At 30.0% G+C, this 18,903-nt stretch overlaps 2 protein-coding genes across 4 annotated transcripts in view; one reads left to right on the top strand and one right to left on the bottom strand.

Moving 5' to 3' along the window:
- Positions 1-449: 449 nt before the first annotated feature.
- LOC107436921 (uncharacterized) overlaps positions 450-18,903 on the top strand; it is a 39,437-nt gene continuing 20,983 nt past the window's right edge. Inside the window, exon 1 of one of the 3 annotated variants that reach the window (XM_071182762.2) lies at positions 450-538. The gene's annotated coding sequence lies outside the window, so the exon portion shown is untranslated. Of the gene's footprint in view, positions 539-3,008; positions 3,130-18,903 lie in introns of those variants that run through there. The other 2 variants (XM_071182764.2, XM_043051020.3) reach the window with 2 other exon arrangements.
- LOC147812029 (uncharacterized) lies at positions 9,188-14,371 on the bottom strand. Its single transcript, XM_087162299.1, has 3 exons — positions 10,773-14,371; positions 10,373-10,607; positions 9,188-10,267 (listed from the first exon to the last, which is right to left on the bottom strand). Exons 1-3 carry the CDS (start codon positions 14,369-14,371, stop codon positions 9,188-9,190), a joined length of 4,914 nt encoding a protein of 1,637 aa, XP_087018425.1.

Here is an 18,903-nt window from a genome sequence, read left to right as displayed (position 1 = left end):
ATAAAAAGAGTGATTTCTCAAAGCACTTGAAAAATCGAAAACTATAAATCCAATCAATATAATTCCACGCGCATCTGAAATTAATGCTGTTAAAATTTTTAGGAAATTGAATGAATTTGAAAGAGTTATCTTGTTTGTTATTAGATATGAGAAATGTTGTCTGCAAAAAACTGCATTCAAACTTAAGTCAAGGTTAGGAAGAAGAAAAAGAGTTGTAAATTTAAGCGATAATCCTGCTTTTTCAAACGTAAAATTAAAGAGCGATTAAAATTTCCTACATCTGCAGAAATATTTTGAGTAAAGAGTAATAAAAACAACAACAATTTTATACAATTAAATACTCAAACGACACAATTTTTTACGCATATTTTATTTTTCAAAAATTAAATTTACAGCTTCAACGCGTCATTTCTTCGAGCTTTCTTTCGAAGTAAATGAATTTTTGAAACATTCTAAAATGAGAATTTGTTGCCATACCTAATGTTTTTGGTACCTCGCAAAAAAGATTTTCGTGATTTCGTGATTTTATGTTACAGAAGTAGGTGTTATTTTTCATAATTATTCATTAATCTGTAAATTTTTATTTAATTATTTGAAATTTACTGCTTAAAATCAATTTAAAATTTAAATAAGAGTTGTTATTTATAAAAATTATAAATCATAAATCGAAATACACTATTTATTTAAAAGCACCAAGACACACAGTGGTCTAGATGCTAAAGCATATTTTAATATGATGTTGGTTCATGTCAGTCTGCTCACATCTGGAGATATAGGTGGCCATGAGAATTGTTTTCTATACATCCATTACAGCTGAAATCAATGTTGGCAGTGAGGATGGTGAATTCTAATTGAGTTATCTGTGTTTTAATCCATTCGAATTGTTTTATGGGACTGAGATGAGCAAATTACGAAGACCTATCCAGTTTTTGATCCTACATTATCTCAAACTAGAGCTGCACGAGTCTCGATGTGGGAGTGGAACAACCCACTGAAAAAGAAATGAGCCTTCTTCGATTGCTATATTGCCATAGATTTAGCCGTAGATTTAGTCATAGATTTTGCCATAGATATTAAACTCTTTTATGAATTCAATTTGAAAGTTTATGAATCGAATAATTTGTTTTGATTACGTTTTTGATTGATTTTTGAAATGGAAAAAAGGTTCTTACACAGTAAAAAATTTCTGATTAAATTACGGTAAAGAGTTCAGGAAACCGATACTTTTTACCATAAAATCCATTTTTACCGTAATTTGTTCTGGAGCGAAATATCTGATGAACCGTATTTTTTACCGTAACAATTACCGTAAAATCACTAAATCACTCGAATTAAATAAACATTATTGAAAAAATTACGGTATAATATTTTAGAGCAAAAATGGAAGTTACATTAAAATTGATTTCAAGGATGATGCACTCAAAGTGCTGGTATTTTATATCGTAATTTGATCCGGAATTTTTTACATTGCAGTGTATTTGACAGCAGCAATTAACAAATAACATTTAAAAGCCTATTTTATAGCAATAAATTAATCTCACAAAAGTGCATTTAGGCTTTATAGATTTCATCCATTTAGTAACTGGTGCGCACGAAATGCAGACGAGGTAAAAAACCAATTAAGGACTAACTAGAAGAGGTAAAAAAACTATTTTCAAATTGTCAATCCATAAACTTTAAAGATGATTTGCTCAATTCACTAAACTGCCACTTAGATCTTTCACCCATTCAGCTTTTCAATCAAGAAATATTTCCATCAAAAACTTATTATCTTGGACGAAGAAATAAAAAAAAAAGACATTTCCGCTACAGCCTATTGTGGGCCAGAGGAGTCATGGATTTTAAAGTTCTACAATTTCGTGATGATGCAATTTTATAATGGTGGCAGTGTGGTCAACATTGCGTACCGACCGTCTTTACTTACCAGACAAGCTGGTATTAAATGTGCAACTAGGTAAACTTCAAGCTGCTCTCGGGGATCGAACCCCAGTCCTTTACAGCAGTGTTCCCCAACCCCCGGTCCGTGGATCAAATGGTGCTGGGCCGCCCATTTCATTGAAACTGAATTTAAGTTTCAAGGTTTATATCCCAAATTAAAAATATCTGTGCTCCATTAAAATTTTATTTATTTAAAAAAGGGGCCCCCGAAGGTAGTGACATAAATTTTTTAATGTTTGTTATGTATCATTGTCTTCGATTACCCCCAGATGGAACCATCTCATTGCAAAGAAACAACCTCAGGGTTCTCAGTGATTTAATGTTCTAGTAAGTTAAAATGTTAAATTCCTTTATACTTATTTTTTGGTATAACTGTATTTTATTTTGAAGGCATGTTTGAATACAATTAAATTAATAATGCAAAATAATCTAATATATAAAGAATCAACGTCCCCACTCCCCGCCCCAACGGGCCGCGGTAAAATTATCAAACGTTGTCTGGTCCGCGGTGATAAAAAGGTTGGGGAACACTGCTTTACAGTGACAACTTAGCGCCTTACTCAGTGGGCCATTATCTTTGAAGCAGTTATTTATACATTTGGAAAAACTTTCTTCTTAAAATTGAAATAAAAATTACTACAAAACACTCATTCGGAGAATTCTAGAAAACAATTCCAAATTATCAAGGCTTAAAAAAAATTCCAAGTAATCAAAGTGTTAAAAAAGTTTTTCCCTGTTAAAAATAACCCAGATTAATGGAATATTATAAATACGGGAAACGTTTTAATCGAGTGCTCATCGGAGGTTATAAAATAAAATACTTAAAACTCATCTACGCGTTGACTTTTATTTGCTATGCCGGTTTTTTATGTACATCCAAAAAAATTACGAAATATAAAACGGAAGATTTTTCTCCAGATTTCGATATTTAACCGAAGAGAAAAAGCTATAAAAAACAAATAAAAAAATAAACTCCTTTACTCGTAAGCGCATTAGAAAGGAAAATAAATTAGATTTTGAAAGCTTAGAAATCTTGCTTAAAGCATTCCCAATAAAATCACTTTTTCCACACCACATAACACGAAGGTCGAGCGTTATGAAAGTCGAAGAGCCATTGAAGAATGAAATTCACACCTTTTGATCTAAAAATACTTTGTATAACGACCGCAGATTGGATACATTAAAAGCAAGGTAAGTTACACGTATTTTTTTTAATGCTAAATTCACGAAGCTAAAATATTGTATATCATTTTGGACTTATTTTTAGTTTGAACAATAGACTTTTAATACTTTGTTTTTTATATCAATATTATTCTATCTTCTCTATTCAGAGTTTTGTTTCTTTCTCGATTTTGAATATATTCTTTCATGTTTGTAATAGTAAAAACTGTTTTGGTGCGTGTAAAATTATTGCAAAAAATTCACATTTCTGAAACTTTAACATGGTTTTCAAGTTTAATTTTATTATCGTTATTTTTAACCTTGAATACACGTATCAGGTGGTGCACAAAGAAGAGGGGTGTAGATGCTCGGAGTTATCTCTTTGATTACATACCCCTGAAATATTAAACATACCTTAATTACTGATTTAAAATGGTTATTGTATAATTTTTGTTCAAAAAAAAAGTAGAGTAGGTACTTTTATAGTTGTTAAGCTTTGAAATTCGATGCTGAAGTCAAACGTGTTGACATTATTTTGTGCTCTAAAAAAATAACATTTTGTAAAACAGTTCAAATAATCAAATTTAATAATTCAGTTCAAAAAATGCAGTTTTTAAAAGAAAATTTATTATGTTGGAAAATGTATGAAGTCCAACTATTCTTTCATGTACAGTAAAAGTGCTGCATAAAAATATCTTGTTGTTGAAAAATGTCTATATTTTGAAACGTTGCCAATTGGTTTGTCACCCTAAATTACTCATTATGCTTTATTAAGATATATATATTTTTCATGAAAGGTCAGCGTAAATGCTCATAAATTTCTCAATAGAGGACATTTGTCGAAGAATAAAGCAATAATCATTTGTCAAAAAATAAAAAAATTAATTAGGAAACAATATAAACTTCAAAAAAATTTTTAAAAAATATAATATTTAGCGCGTTATTGATATTTTTTTATTTCTATTCTTTTTTCTTTTAAACTGACTTCCCAGTCACTGGAAAACAGATTCGATACTGAACCATAACGTAAACTTTAACCATAATATCGGTACTTTGACACCACGAGAAGAATTGGAGAACCTGAATCTCAAGTTCCACCCCACCTTTTTTCTTCCATTTATTTTTTATTTTTATTATTATTAAAATCCGATTTGTATGTCTGCTGTTAGCCCTGTTTTCAAAAATGAGCTTAAACCCGAATTTAATTGAAGAGGATAATGGATAAAAACTGGATAAAAACTATGGATAAAAACTATCCAGATAAGGGAATGATGTCTACCGATGATTTTTTTAAGCTGATTAGTTTTTAATATACTGAAACTAAACCGGTGATATGGTTTAAAAATTTTAGGAATTTTTAAGTATAAAAAAATTACAATTTTCGTCCTACTAACTTAGCTAATCTGATATTGCTATCTAGACAAGGGAAGTATTGTTTACTATTTATTTTTTTAGGCTAAATATAAAGACATTAACCCCAAGTTGACAGAAATAATAGTTTTAAAATTATATGGGCTTTATGTATAGAAATTAGCTGCGCTAATAATCCTTAAAACCTCAAACTATTTGTTCAATCAGCTTAATCTTAATTTCATTGAATTTAGCTTATTGGTACTTTTTTTTTATCCTAAAAATCCTTATATCATCTTCACTATTAGTCCTTCGATCATAAATTTTGTTTTATTTATTTAGCTTAAAGAAAATATCTCATATCAGAAAAAAATCTCCTTTTTCCAGATATTGAAATAATAAACAATCAAAAAGGTTAGGTCAAAAATTGTACTGTTCTTACATAAAAACTTAATGATTTCTAAATTATTAGTGTTACTGAGTTGATTTATTTGATTCAATGCAAAGAAATACATAGGAATAATAACTCATTTGTGTAATTAACAAAGTTTTAAGTTTTTGCCTCTTTGATCCATGTTTCTCAGTAAATTCAAGATGGCAACTAAATCTCACCTTAGAAGAGGAAGTATAATTGTTTAGAAAATAAAGAGCATAAGAAATTTCTCTTTTCACAACTCTAATACTCATTGTTTCTACATCTAGATGACACAAATGATTGGTGAGCTTGCTAAAAGGCTATTTGTTTAGTTGTTTAACCGGTTTATATTGGACACGACTATAAATAATGCACAAAGAAAAACTTCTTCAGTAAATAAAAGCATAATTACACATTTAACAAGAATTCTGGTAATAAATATGCATCCAAAACTAACGGTATTTAAACCATTTATTTGATAATCCTTCTGTTCATTAAGGTAACAGTTATTAGAAATTCCAGTTTTAAAAAGTATGGCTCTTATTAACTTTATATTAAATGAAAAGGCAATGCTGAAAAACCAGTTTTGAAAAAAAAATCAGGTTTCACAATCGGTATACAACACATTATAAGAATTCTGAAGATTCACGATAAAATTACAAGACCATTGTATAGAATACATCATTCATTATACAACAGATTTACGAGAACATTTTACGAAATGTACTGTAAAATGAATGATGTATTCTATACAATGATCTGAAAATTTTATCGTGAATATGCTATAGACAATATGATATAGAATACATCATTTATTTTACAACACATTTACGAAAACATTTTACGAAATGTATTGTAAAATGAATGATGTATTCTATGCAATGATCTGAAACTTTTATCGTGAATATGCTGTGAAAACCGATTTTTAACGACTTACATCGTAGTTTGATCTACCGAACGAAGTGACATTAACACCCATAATTTGCTTACTATTAATCATGCTATGACCCACCAACTAAATGAGGCGGCGATGTGTTAATATGTGAATATAAATATAGGTCGTTCATTTACTTCAACGTGCTGTAAGTAACTATTTTAACTAAATTTAACATGTAATAGCGATGATAAGTTTTCAGGTAGATTATTTAGATTTAAAAAAATTAAAATCAGCAATTAATTTTCTCTAAAAAAAGGTTTTTGTGTTTTTTTTCCTTTCATATTGCTTACATTGACTTATATAGTTTTGGTTAAGTTCAAATCATTAACGCGCATTGCGCCATAAAATTTATGCGCATTTTAAGTTGAGTGTAAATTTTTATTAATAACTGACGAAGAATTTTTTAAATCAATTTTTGGTCCGAGTTTAATGTAAGATTTTTAATGAAAAATACATGCTTTTTTATCTTTCTTATTCCCTTTTACTCTAGTTCACCATTTCAATCTAAGTTTCACTTAGTTTTAATTTTTTTCTTACATATTTAAGGGATTTTTTTGTTGATCAAACTAACTTAATATACAGCTCGTATTTTCTAAAAAATGCTTCAAAAGAGAGCTAAATCAAAATGCTAAACACAACTCATAAATATCGTTAGTTTTTCAAAACCAGTTTTTTAAGAAATCTTTCGAAAAATATAACTTTTTTCAAAATAAAGTTAGCATCATCATCTTCTTCTTTTTTTTTTGATTAAATAAAATACGATCTTAATAAATTGAATAACTTCCTATCCCTCTCAAACATATGAATAAAAACTTTTACATAAAAGTTACATAATTTACATTAAAACATTCTCCTCCTCAAAAAGCTTTACTTCAAAGCTTTTCTAAAGGCATTAGAATCACTTGCCAAATTCAAGTGAGTCCACAACTCTCTCTCAATTGCCTCTTCTGAGCGTAACCAGTAATCCAATGACAAAATTCAAAAACATACTTCCATTTACGTCTAACATACATAAAAAAATGTGACATGTAGTGCAGTATTCTTTTAATAAAAAAATGACACTGTCTCTTGAAATTTCCCTATCTGTGCTATGATAGATTTTCAATTATTACTCCTATATGAAAAAGTATAATACCGTTCGAATAATAATTTTGAAGAAGAAATAAATGTAAGTTGCCTTATTCCAATAATCAAATAATTGGATCGTGAGCAACTGGCTCGCCCGTCGCATTACACACACAAATGTATTTCTGAGAGGAGGCAGAAGGTAATTTTATTTATGTTCTTTATATTTTTATCAACCTGCACTTTTCTACTAATAAAATTTACACGGTAAAATTTTTAAGTGCTCCTCAACACCAAAAGAGCTGTATTAAAACCCTGTATTCAATACAGCTGTATTTAATATAACTCTTGGATCTAGTGCTTGGATACACGCATATATGGCAGTACTTTTACTTTCGTTACTTGTACCGCCGGTTCAAGTAAAAAGCACGTACTTTTACTTGTACTTCGTTACTTTTTAAATTTAGTACTTTTACTTGTACTTTCGTTACTTTTTTAGGGAAAAAGTACAAGTATTTGTAACGGAAATATTGAACGAAATCGTTACTTTTTTTCTAAAACTCAGTAAGCTTTCCAAAAAAAAAAAATATTAAATTGAAAAAAAATGCTTATGTTTTTTTTTTTAATTTATAAAATTAATGTGCAATATACATGCATTCACAGCTAACTTCGTGTTTAAATACCTTCTGTTTCAACTTATACTGCACATTCAATTATTTTTTACTAGCTCAAAGATCACAAATCTATCTGAAACCCCGTGTTTGCTTTGTTTATGTTTGTGCTTTTAAAACGCGTCTCTGAAGAGTAAAACAATCTTAAATCAATGGTAATTTAAATAAATGAAAATAATAAACTAAAAATTAAAATCAATAGATAAAATTTCTTTTTCGTGCAAATCCATAAAAAGTTTGAAATTAAAACTATATTTGATTTTAAAATTATATTATACGATTATATTATAAAATTATATTATAATATTCTTTCGAATTTAAAAATAAATTTAAATCCATAACTTTCAAAATTAAAAGTAATTAAATAAATTACAACAATTTGGCAAAAACTTTAAAGAGCATAAGAATATTATTCAATAAAATTTTAGGTTACTTTGAATTTTCGATTTCCTGGAAATGTACTCTTAAATCGTTACTTTTTTTGCTTAGTACTTGTACTTTTACTTGTACTTTTTACTCGTTACTTTTTAAAATAAGAACTTTTTACTCGTTATTTTTTTAAAAAATACTTGTACTTTTACTCGTTACTTTTTAAAAGTAACGTTGCCATATATGCACATAAGAAACGGTTAACCCTTAATTATCTGTTAGGTTATCAGAATTATATTATAAAATATAAAATTAAAAAAAAAGTAGCTCGAAAAAAAATTCATTCATATTCAAAAAATGTATCAATAATTGATTTTGTTGCTTACAATCATGAATAAATGTTCCTCTTAGAACAGAATAACAGCAAAATAGTGCAAATTTGAAAAAATTATTGTCTGAAAGAGAGCAAACAACGCGTGGAAGATTTTACTTTTAAAAGACACCGATGTTTCATTTTGTTCTTCCTAATCATAAATTATTAAAATTCTAAAAATAGTATTTTTCACTTATTTTTATATAATTTTATAAAAATAAGTGAAAAATACTATTCACTTATTTATACAAAATAATGAATGATATGTTTAATAAAAATCCTGCGACAAAAGATTAAGTTATTTTTACAAGTATATAGAGTGAGAGTCATTAATTTAGAATGAATAAGTGCACTAATTCGTAAAACAAAATTAGTTTGTAAATCGAAATATATTCACTCAGAGAATATTAAGATGTATTCGAGCTAGGCTTAACAGAACGAAAGCTAATATAAAGTATACATTTGTACACGATTGTACACAGTGCGCTGGTTCATTAAATACGAAATTTCAACAAACAATATTTTATTTTAACAATTGTAAATAACCAAAATCATTGCACTATTGCAATGAAAGCCACGACTGGCTCAAACAAGAGTTCAAGAGAAACTCAGCAGTTCACAACAATTGCTACAGATGGCGCTTCGCCTAAGACCGAACATGCCGGCCCCTTGAAATATTTAACATATTTCAACAATAACTAATATACATTGAAACTATAAGAATCACAATAAAATTATTAGAAATATTTGATTTCAATCAATAGAATAAAATTATGGACTGTAGAAAAATATTTGTTCCAATATTAAATGAATGCACAATTCCAAATTTAAAGGAAATTATTAAAATACAATGATACAATACAAATATAAACAAAAAATAATTCAATGAGGTTACAATTAATACCAAACTATTTAGTGTCCTCAATAGGTAAAATACTCAATTTATGAATTGGTCTTTTAAATAAACCTTTAGGAGTTCGCACTAAAACAACCCGTACCTTTTTATCTTTGCCAGCTATAGTTTCTTCAACTCTACCAATTATCCAATGACATACTGGAAGATTATCTTCCCTAACTAGAACCATTGTACCAGGGGTAACATTATCCTTTGAAAATTGCCACTTAGTTCGTTCGTGTAAATTAGACAAGTAATCTCTTTGCCACCTTTTCCAAATATTTTGAGTCAATTTTGTAACTCTTTCCCATCTAGACAATCTGTTATCTGGAATTTGAGTGATTTCGGGTTCTATGGGGGCTGTTATTGGACGCCCTATTAAAAAATGACCTGGCGTCAGAGCGTTCATATCATTTGCATTTGTAGATAATGGGGTAATTGGTCTAGAGTTTAAAATTCCCTCTATCTGCGTAACAAGGGTCAAAAATTCCTCAAGGGTTAGTTTTAAAATTCCAACTGTCTTTTTAAAGTGGGTTTTAAAGGATTTCACTGCTGCTTCCCAAATACCCCCGAAATGGGGAGCCCGTTGCGGTATAAATTTCCAAGTAACCTCTTCTGTTAACAGATAATCAATTAATTCTTGTTCCGGGGATTGAGCTAAACTATATAACCGTTTTAACTCGTTCCGAGCTCCACAAAAATTACTCGCATTATCACTCATTAACATAGAACATTTCCCCCTTCTTGCAAAAAACCTTTTTAATGTGGCAATCAAGGCCTCAGTTGTTAAGTCCGAGACAATTTCCAAATGGACTGCCCGAGTGCAAAGGCACACAAAAACTGCTACATATATTTTTTGAAAACTTACTTTTCTTTGATTTTTTTGCTTGACAAGAAACGGTCCGCAGAAATCTAAGCCTGATTTATTAAAGGTGAACTCAGAATTTAATCGATAAGATGGAAGGTTACCCATTAATTGATCAATAGCTACCGGTCTAAATTTAAAACAAGTAACACACTCGTGCACTATTTTTCTGGCAAGATTTCTTCCGTGAATTGGCCAAAACCTTTGGCGAACAGAATTAAGTAATGCCTGGGGACCAAGATGCAAATCTTTTACATGGAAATACAACATAATTAAACATGTAAGCTTATGACCCGCAGGCAAAATAATGGGAAACTTAGCATCGAAACTTACCTGCGAGTGGGCCAAACGACCACCCACCCTCAATATACCATCTGCATCTAAAAGGGCGTTAAGTGATTTAATCTTACTCTTAGAAGAAATTGTACCTTTCTGAATGTCTGCAATATCAGAAGAAAATTCATCCCTCTGAACTTCTCTAATCAAAAACAATTCGGATAATTTTAACTCATCCCTCGAAATCGGTCCCGTAGTTTTCTTTGCTGAGTTTTTAGCATTTCTTACAAACCTGAAAATAAAACTTAAGATTCTGATTAGTTTCATATAACTATTGCTTTTGTTCAAAAAATCAATTATAAAAGTGTTTTTCTCAAAGACAGTAAAATTAAGATCAGAATTTTTCTTGAGTTCAACCATATATTCATAGCTGGAAGAAGGAGAATGTTCGAATTGCTTATAGTCCTCAGTCTTTAGAAAGGAAGGGCCATTCCACCAAAGTTCAGAGTTTAAGATTTTGTCTGCAGTAACACCACGCGAAATGAGGTCAGCAGGGTTGCTTTCGGAAGGCACATGTCCCCATTTAAATAATCTAGTGATTTCTTGAATCTTGGACACTCTATTCGATACGAAAGTTTTCAACAAACATGGATCAGTTCGTATCCACGCCAAAGTTATGGTTGAATCCGACCACAAGTAGACACTTTGTATATCCATTTGAAGAGCTTTTAACAGTTTCTGTAGAAGTTTGGACAGTAGTTCAGCCGCCAATAATTCTAAACGAGGAATCGTCAACTTTTTTATCGGCACTATGCGTGACTTGCTGCACAGTAAGTTAATAGTCACTTGATTCAATTCATTCTTACATCGTAAATAAATCGCTGCACCGTATGCATCTTGCGAAGCATCGCAGAAGCCATGGATTTCAAAGGAGGAAACAGTTCCATTCGCTACACAGCGGTCTATTTTAATTTCTTTCACACAGAGAAGAGAGGAAGAATACTTCTCCCACTCCTTAACCTTGCAGTCTGGCAGTGCCTGGTCCCAGTCCAGTTTTTGTAGCCAGAGCTTTTGCATAAAAATTTTAGCCTTCACTATCACCGGCCCCAAGAGGCCTAATGGATCAAACAGTCTTGAAATGCACGATAAAACAGTTCTTTTAGTACAGTTCGTCAGATTAGTGATATCTGAAATTGAAAATTCAAACAAGTCTGCATTTGGGTTCCATATCACACCGAGAGTCTTAACGTTGTTTTTAATATCGAAATGGTACTCCTGGTCTTCATACGGTAAGTTTTCTAACAAGGACTGTTCATTAGATGACCATTTGTGTAAATCCATGCCACCCCGATGAAGAAGGTTTATTAACTGATTTTTTAACTCTAAGGCAGAAGAAATATCATTAGCCCCCGAGACTACATCGTCCATATAACAATCATTTTGGACGACACGAGCTGCAATGGGAAAATCCTTCCCTTCATCAATCGAAATTTGTCTTAAGACACGCGTTGCCAAAAATGGAGCAGAGGTAGTACCATAGGTAACAGTACAGAGCTTGTAAATTTTAGCTTCATCATCTTTATTCAATTTCCACAATATTCTTTGTAAGTCTCGTTGATTTTCATCAATTAAGACAGTGCGAAACATACCTCTAATATCAGCCGTAAAGGCTACAGGATGTTTCCTAAATCTACACATAATTGAAAATAAATCATCCTGAAGCACGCCCCCCTTCATTTGTATAGAGTTAAGTGATTCACCACTCGATGTTTGCGCACTAGCATCAAAAACGACGCGCAATTTTGTGGTAGTTTTGTCAGGGCGATGTACGCCAAGATGGGGAATATAATAACTAGCGTTTACATTAATATCGGTGTCAACTAGTTGCATGTGTCCTGAATTTTGATATTCAAGCATAAAGTCTTTATATAAGTTACAAAGTTCAGGATTAGAGTCTAACTTTCTATATATATTATTCAATCTCTTTAAAGCTAGTTTCTTTGAATCACCTAAACATTGGGGATCCTTTTTGAGTGGCATTTGAACCACATATCTACCACATTCGTTGCGATAATGAGTTTTTAAAAAATGATTTTCACAATATTCCTCCTCACCAGTAAGCATGTCTGACGAAACACTTTCGATTTCCCAAAATTTCTGAAGAGAATCTTCAATATTTTCAGAGGTATGTGTTAAACCGCAAAAGGAATTTAAATTGTTCTCATGAACCTTACCCGTTGCTATCAAACCAAAAGCAGAATTTTGGAATAACAAATTAGGAGAAACTCTGGTTTTTCCTTCCTTTAAAATATCATAAAAGAGCTCAGCTGCTATAATCATGTTTATTTTACTCGGTATCTCAAAATTTGGATCAGCTAATAACGCACGATCAGGAATTAAATGCTCACTAATTTTAATGGGAGTCGATGGAATCAAGCCCGTAATTCTAGGAACTATTAACAATTCAACTTGCGAAGAAAAAGATAAATCCTTATTACAAATCAAAGAAGTCGCCTTCCACTTAACATTCATTTTATTCTCTCCCAATCCACTAACAGAAATGTTTATTTTTTCTCGCTTCAACCCCAAATCAAAACAAGTATCAGAATTTAAATAATTCGACTGACTGCCATTGTCCAACAATGCTCTTATTAAAACATATTTATTTTTAAGCGGACTCCAGATGTTAATTAAGGCAGTAGATAGAAGAACTAATTTATTACTATTTAGATTACGAGTTGAGAATGCGTGGGAGACGCTACTCTCTTTCGATTTCTCTGAGTCAGCAATTTCACTGGCTTCAGAAATATTACTCAATACATTTGGCGCCTGGGAGGGGGTTTGTTTTGGCATATCTGAGCTTGATTTAATAGTTTCAAACGGGCGAGAATTATCTCTATGAAGTAAATCGTGATGTTTACAGTTACAAATTTTACAACAAACTTTCGAAAAACAATTAGAAAGTTTATGATTATTACCAAAACAATTAATGCATAGCCTTAATTTTTTAACTTCTTCAAACCTTTTTAAAGGGGAAAGATCTAAAAATAATGGACAATTATGCAGTTCATGCGGTTTTTTACACAACAAACATTTCATACTAGATTTTAGAATAAAAGATTTACTTTTATTTACGGGATGAAGTTTCGATTTATTTGGCTGCACACCTTGTAAATTCTCTAATAACTGAGCTCTTTTATGAAGAAAGTCCAAAAACTTATCCCATTCGGGTAAATCAGAAGTTGTTAGAGACATTTCGAATTCCTTACGTGTATTTTTATCTACTTTTTGTAGAATAATATTCATTAGCAATTGATAACATAAATCGTTGCTTTCTAATTTCAAAAGTTTTAAACCTCTTAAATTACGGTTTAACACATCAATAAGATTTCTTATGTCTTTAAAAGAATCATACGATAACTTTTCTAAGTTTAAAATATTAGAAATATAACTATTTACCACAATACGCTTATTTTCATATCTATCAATTAAAACTTTCATTAAAGATTCAAATGAATCTTCACTAGTTTCTATGTATTTAGCATCGCCCTTAAGCGATGATCTCAAATAAATCAACTTTTGTAAATCAGACAATGAAGAATTATTAGATATTAAACTATCGAATTGTTGTTTAAAGCTTGACCAATGCTCAACTTGTCCATTAAATGTAGGCAAATTAATATCTGGTAACTTCAAATTCACTTTAGTTACAATAGAATCATTGCCTCTCACTTCACTATGTTGAAACTTAAATATAAAGGTTTGCAAGCTTACCTTTATATGTTCTATAGACTCTTCTAAATTGTCCATTTCAGCTTCAAAATTGGGCAAATCTTTTTCATCGAGGGTGGCATAATAATCCAGTTTCAACTTCTCTAGTTTATCACAAGTGTCCAAAACGTTTTCTAATTTGCATTGAAGCAATAATAGTCCAGCTGTTTCTGCTTTCTCACGAACAAATGTCTCTAATTTGGTTATTCGACCTTTCAAGTAACCCTTTCTGCGACTAAGCACAGTCTTTTCCGATTTTTTGTCTTCTTCACTACTACTGCTCATTATGAAGAAAACGAAATGAAACTACGCATTCCACAACAAACAGAAAGTTCGAAAGTACGACCTCCGGGTCCACTAGGACCACTTTATTATGTACACGATTGTACACAGTGCGCTGGTTCATTAAATACGAAATTTCAACAAACAATATTTTATTTTAACAATTGTAAATAACCAAAATCATTGCACTATTGCAATGAAAGCCACGACTGGCTCAAACAAGAGTTCAAGAGAAACTCAGCAGTTCACAACAATTGCTACAGATGGCGCTTCGCCTAAGACCGAACAACATTATAAAATCATTTAATACAGTTCTAAAAAAATTAAAATATAATTAACTTCATTGCACAGCTAAAAGCATATGCATTAAACTGCGAATTTTAGTCTTTCTCGCCAGCTCATTACAGATCGTAGAGACCAACTACTGCGATACTCTACTTGGCGTCTCTTGAATTTTTGATATTAAAAAAGCGTTATCATTGGTGTAAAATCACTCAATTTTAAGTGTTTAGCTTCAAATTACACCCTTTAAACCTCATCGATTTGCTGTTAACCCGGAGTTAGAGGTCCCTTCGTAAAATTTTTTGGACTGTTTAACGTCATATTGGGAGAAATATTACTCCACAGTTTTTCCAGTATAGGTTTACAGCATTAAATTTTATAATCAACTTTGCATTTACTATTTTTTCTGTTCTTTACTTGCTTAATTTCTACTTCATAGTTCTATAAAATTTTAAATATTGCTTGATAATGGTATAATTTTCACGGTTTTTATTGCATGAAACTGAGTCTTAAATGCTTTTCATAGCAGTTTAGTCCAAACTCTTTACTGGATAGTGGGAGAAACATTTTAGTTTTGTTATGAAGCGATATTTGTCTAACAAAAATATGAAAATTCATTTGGGAAAAATTGATTATTATTTAGAGAATCTGGCCACATTTAGAAATAATGAAATAAAGAAAGGAAGTCTCTCAAAGAGATCATGAGAATCATTTTTGATCATGTGTATTATAAAAGAAAATATACTTCGCAGCAAAATTTCTAAAAATCACATTAAATTTAAGCAATCAAAAACATCGGATACATTAAAAACAAAATATTTTGTAATGAATTAAAGATAATATAATAAAAAAAATCAAAATAAAATAATTTTTTAAAAACCATGTTTTTGTAGTGGAGAATAATAATTAAAAAACAAAAATTTGAAAAAAGGAAAACGTGGGGAGCATGAAATGCATAATATTAACAGTATGTGTGCTCATGAGAATATGTGTATGTATATCTGTAATTGTATCTGAATGTTGATGTGTATGTGGTTGTGTATGCGTATGAGTAGGAAAATGTGTATATGTACTGTTATGTATTTCATGCCCCCCCCCCACGTTTTCCGTTTTTCGAATTTTTAATTTTAATTATTATTCTCCACTACAAAAACGTGGTTTTTAAAAATATTATTTTGATTTTGATCTTTTTTTTGTACTCACTTCCAAAATCTCAATTTTTTCACTCACTGTACACAAAACTTTTCAACTGACATGTGACACTAATTTGAAATAATCGAATCGACAACAAAAGACAATCGCGAAAATATTAATTTTTCTTTAATTTTAATTTAATTTTACTTTGTATGTCTTTTTTCTCTTCATTTTCATGCATTGTTATCCAATTTTGAACTATTTGTCAAATTTGAAGTCTATAGCTAGTCGGGAAGTTAGTTTAAAATCGATTAAAAAAATTCCACCCGAATAGACGAAGGCAAGTTGATATAAACGTGGTAAAAAAATCATCTAATGTGATAGTCGTCATAATTAAATCAATAAAACTTTCCTCACTGATTTAAAAAATGACAAACTTTGAATCTAACAAGTTCTTACGCAAAATAAAAAAATATAATGTTCCATGTTATGGACATTATATTTCTTTAATCGATTATTTCAACAATGTAGTCTTTTTAAACAAAGTTTAAATTTCATTTTATACTTAAAATTAACACTTATAAAATAAAGGAAAATTTTAAAGATAGTAAAATAATTTAAAGATAATTAAATTTAATTTAAACATAATTAAAGATAATAAAAAACGTCCGAAATAGTTTAACAGGATACCACTAATATGATAATGGTAGGATTTATACAACTGAGTAATAAAAATTAATCCTTCTTCTCATAACAAAATAAATAAATAAATAAAAATTTAAATCAGTAAAATTATTTTTAAAGCAAATTTAATAACGATTATCATACTTATTTATTTTTTATATAGAATTTTTCACAAATGCATTCAATCATATGAATTATTTTAAACAAACTATTCATTAATTTGCATTTATAAAATACGAAAAATTACTTACAGATTATTAATAAAAATGACTTGATGTTCATCTTATGTTAATGAGTTCTAAAGATCGGAACAATTTTATTGTTTGAAAAACGCACCGTAAAATTATTCTACTATAGGACATATACATTGACCATCAAAATTTAAAAATACGAAATTAGTATCGTAATATTCTTTACCGCTGAAAGTTTTAGAGTGTATCATAGCACGATCTTATTTCCGTTTACTATTTTTAAAGAAAAGATTACTGTTAATTTCGAAAGTGGCAAACGATTTTATTTCTGTAAAAGACAATGAATAAATGACATAGAAGTAATAATCGTGAAATCTAATATCGTTTGTACTTCTACAGAATGACTTTACAAAATTTATACATGCAGACGATTGTTTTTACATTTTAGAATAAATAATATCAATGGAGTTTTCGATTTTTATTTGATTTGATGAAGAATTTATTAGCCATTAAACCATGATTAATTCAAAATATCAGTAGTTTAATCAACCATCCTATTAAAATGTCTCATCTATTGTACTTCTACCAATAGTGATTGATTTAGTGAATTATTCTTTCATACATGTTATAGAAACGCTTCTGCGTTTAGATTTTCTGTAACTTTTTTATTTTTCATTGAAACTGTGGGTGAGTATATTTTTCGATTTTGTGAGTACCTTACAACAATAATGCTTTAGATTCAAAATTAAAAAAAAATATGGGATGTTTATTCACGAAAACTTGTATTTTATATTCTCTTTCTAGTGTGTGTATAACTAAATAAAATATTTGTTTATGATTTATAAAGTATAATTCAAGCGTTACAATGTTATATACTTATTACATTCCTAAGATGATTTATGCTATAAACTTTAAATTTTAAATTTTATTTTAGTTAAAAACCTTTAGCATATACATAACTATAAATCTGAACTTATACACCCTATAGTTTTTAGGAAAAACAATTTATAATAATTGTGCTTCTATTTTTAGGTATTAATTTAGTTTATTTATTTATTATATTTTCTGATCAGCTAGCCATTATAAGTTTTTAGACTATAAGTTCACAATATCATCTGTACTACATTCAGTGTTTAGTGTTATCAGTATTGAGAGAGGTAGGATTAAAGATTGTCAAAACGAATTTAATCGTTGTAGACAACTGAAAGGTATTTCTAGTAACTGCTTTTAATTTCTTTGGGAAAACAGATTATGATATTTTAAATTTCACCTTCATCGTAAATGATTCGTCGGATTTGGATAACGTTTCACTTTCGCCGCACTTGAGTATTTCTTTTCAGCACTTAATTTGCATTTTTTATCAGACCTTTATTTTATCAGATGATTCTTAAATTATATATTAGGCGTGATCGTTAAGATACATCTACGTAGAATAAACCCCTCCCTCGTAAGGGATGTCATTCTTGCTTCTGGTGAAATGGTTTATCCCTTGTTACCTTTCATTAGTTCAATTCTTATTTGAAAGCTCAACCGTGGAAATAAATGCATAAAATAAAGAGAATGTTCTTAAATCACCTTTCTTGATATATGCTTTTAGATTATCTGTTAAATTGGAAGTTAAGTAAGCAGCAAACATATTATTTAAGTAATTAAAAATCTCACACGTTATTAAAATCTGAAGAATCATTATCGTTATCAATCAGATTAAAAATACGGTTTAGGATCAGTAAAAAAAAAAACATTTTATTTATCGGGGATAAATGAAATGTGAGTGATTTTCAGTTTCATTCGACAAGTAAATTGGTTTTTCATTATTCTCACCACATTTGTACTGATTGACTTCGATGATGATTCGAAAGATTTTTTTTTTCAATGCTATTTTCGTCGTTTTATAAGTAAGTTTTTTTTAACTTCTAATTTGACGTCGATTTTAAAAACCTATGTTAAAGCAGATAATATGGCAGGAATAGCCTAATTTGCAGATTGCTAAACTCACGTTTGTCAGAATGGGAGTTCGAATCCTGCTGGCCGAAGTCTCCCCGTGTAGTAAATGGTGACTGGTGCACGTTAAATCTGTCGGGTAACAAAGTCCTCTATGTTCCCATAACAAATCATTACCTCTGGGAGTACTGAATGGGAGATTGCTCGTTCTCTGGTTCAGGTCAAAATTACGATCTGTGGACGAATGAATGGGTGTATGAATGTGTCTGCCCTATAAACGGGTGTGACGTAAGTGTGTGGCAG

This window comes from Parasteatoda tepidariorum, chromosome 4, assembly GCF_982258835.1.
Source record: "Parasteatoda tepidariorum strain Cologne lab strain chromosome 4, Ptep-v5.0, whole genome shotgun sequence".
NCBI lineage: Eukaryota > Metazoa > Arthropoda > Arachnida > Araneae > Theridiidae > Parasteatoda > Parasteatoda tepidariorum.
The sequence above is the reverse complement of the archived record's forward strand: the minus strand, read 5'-3'. Positions and strand labels throughout refer to the sequence as shown.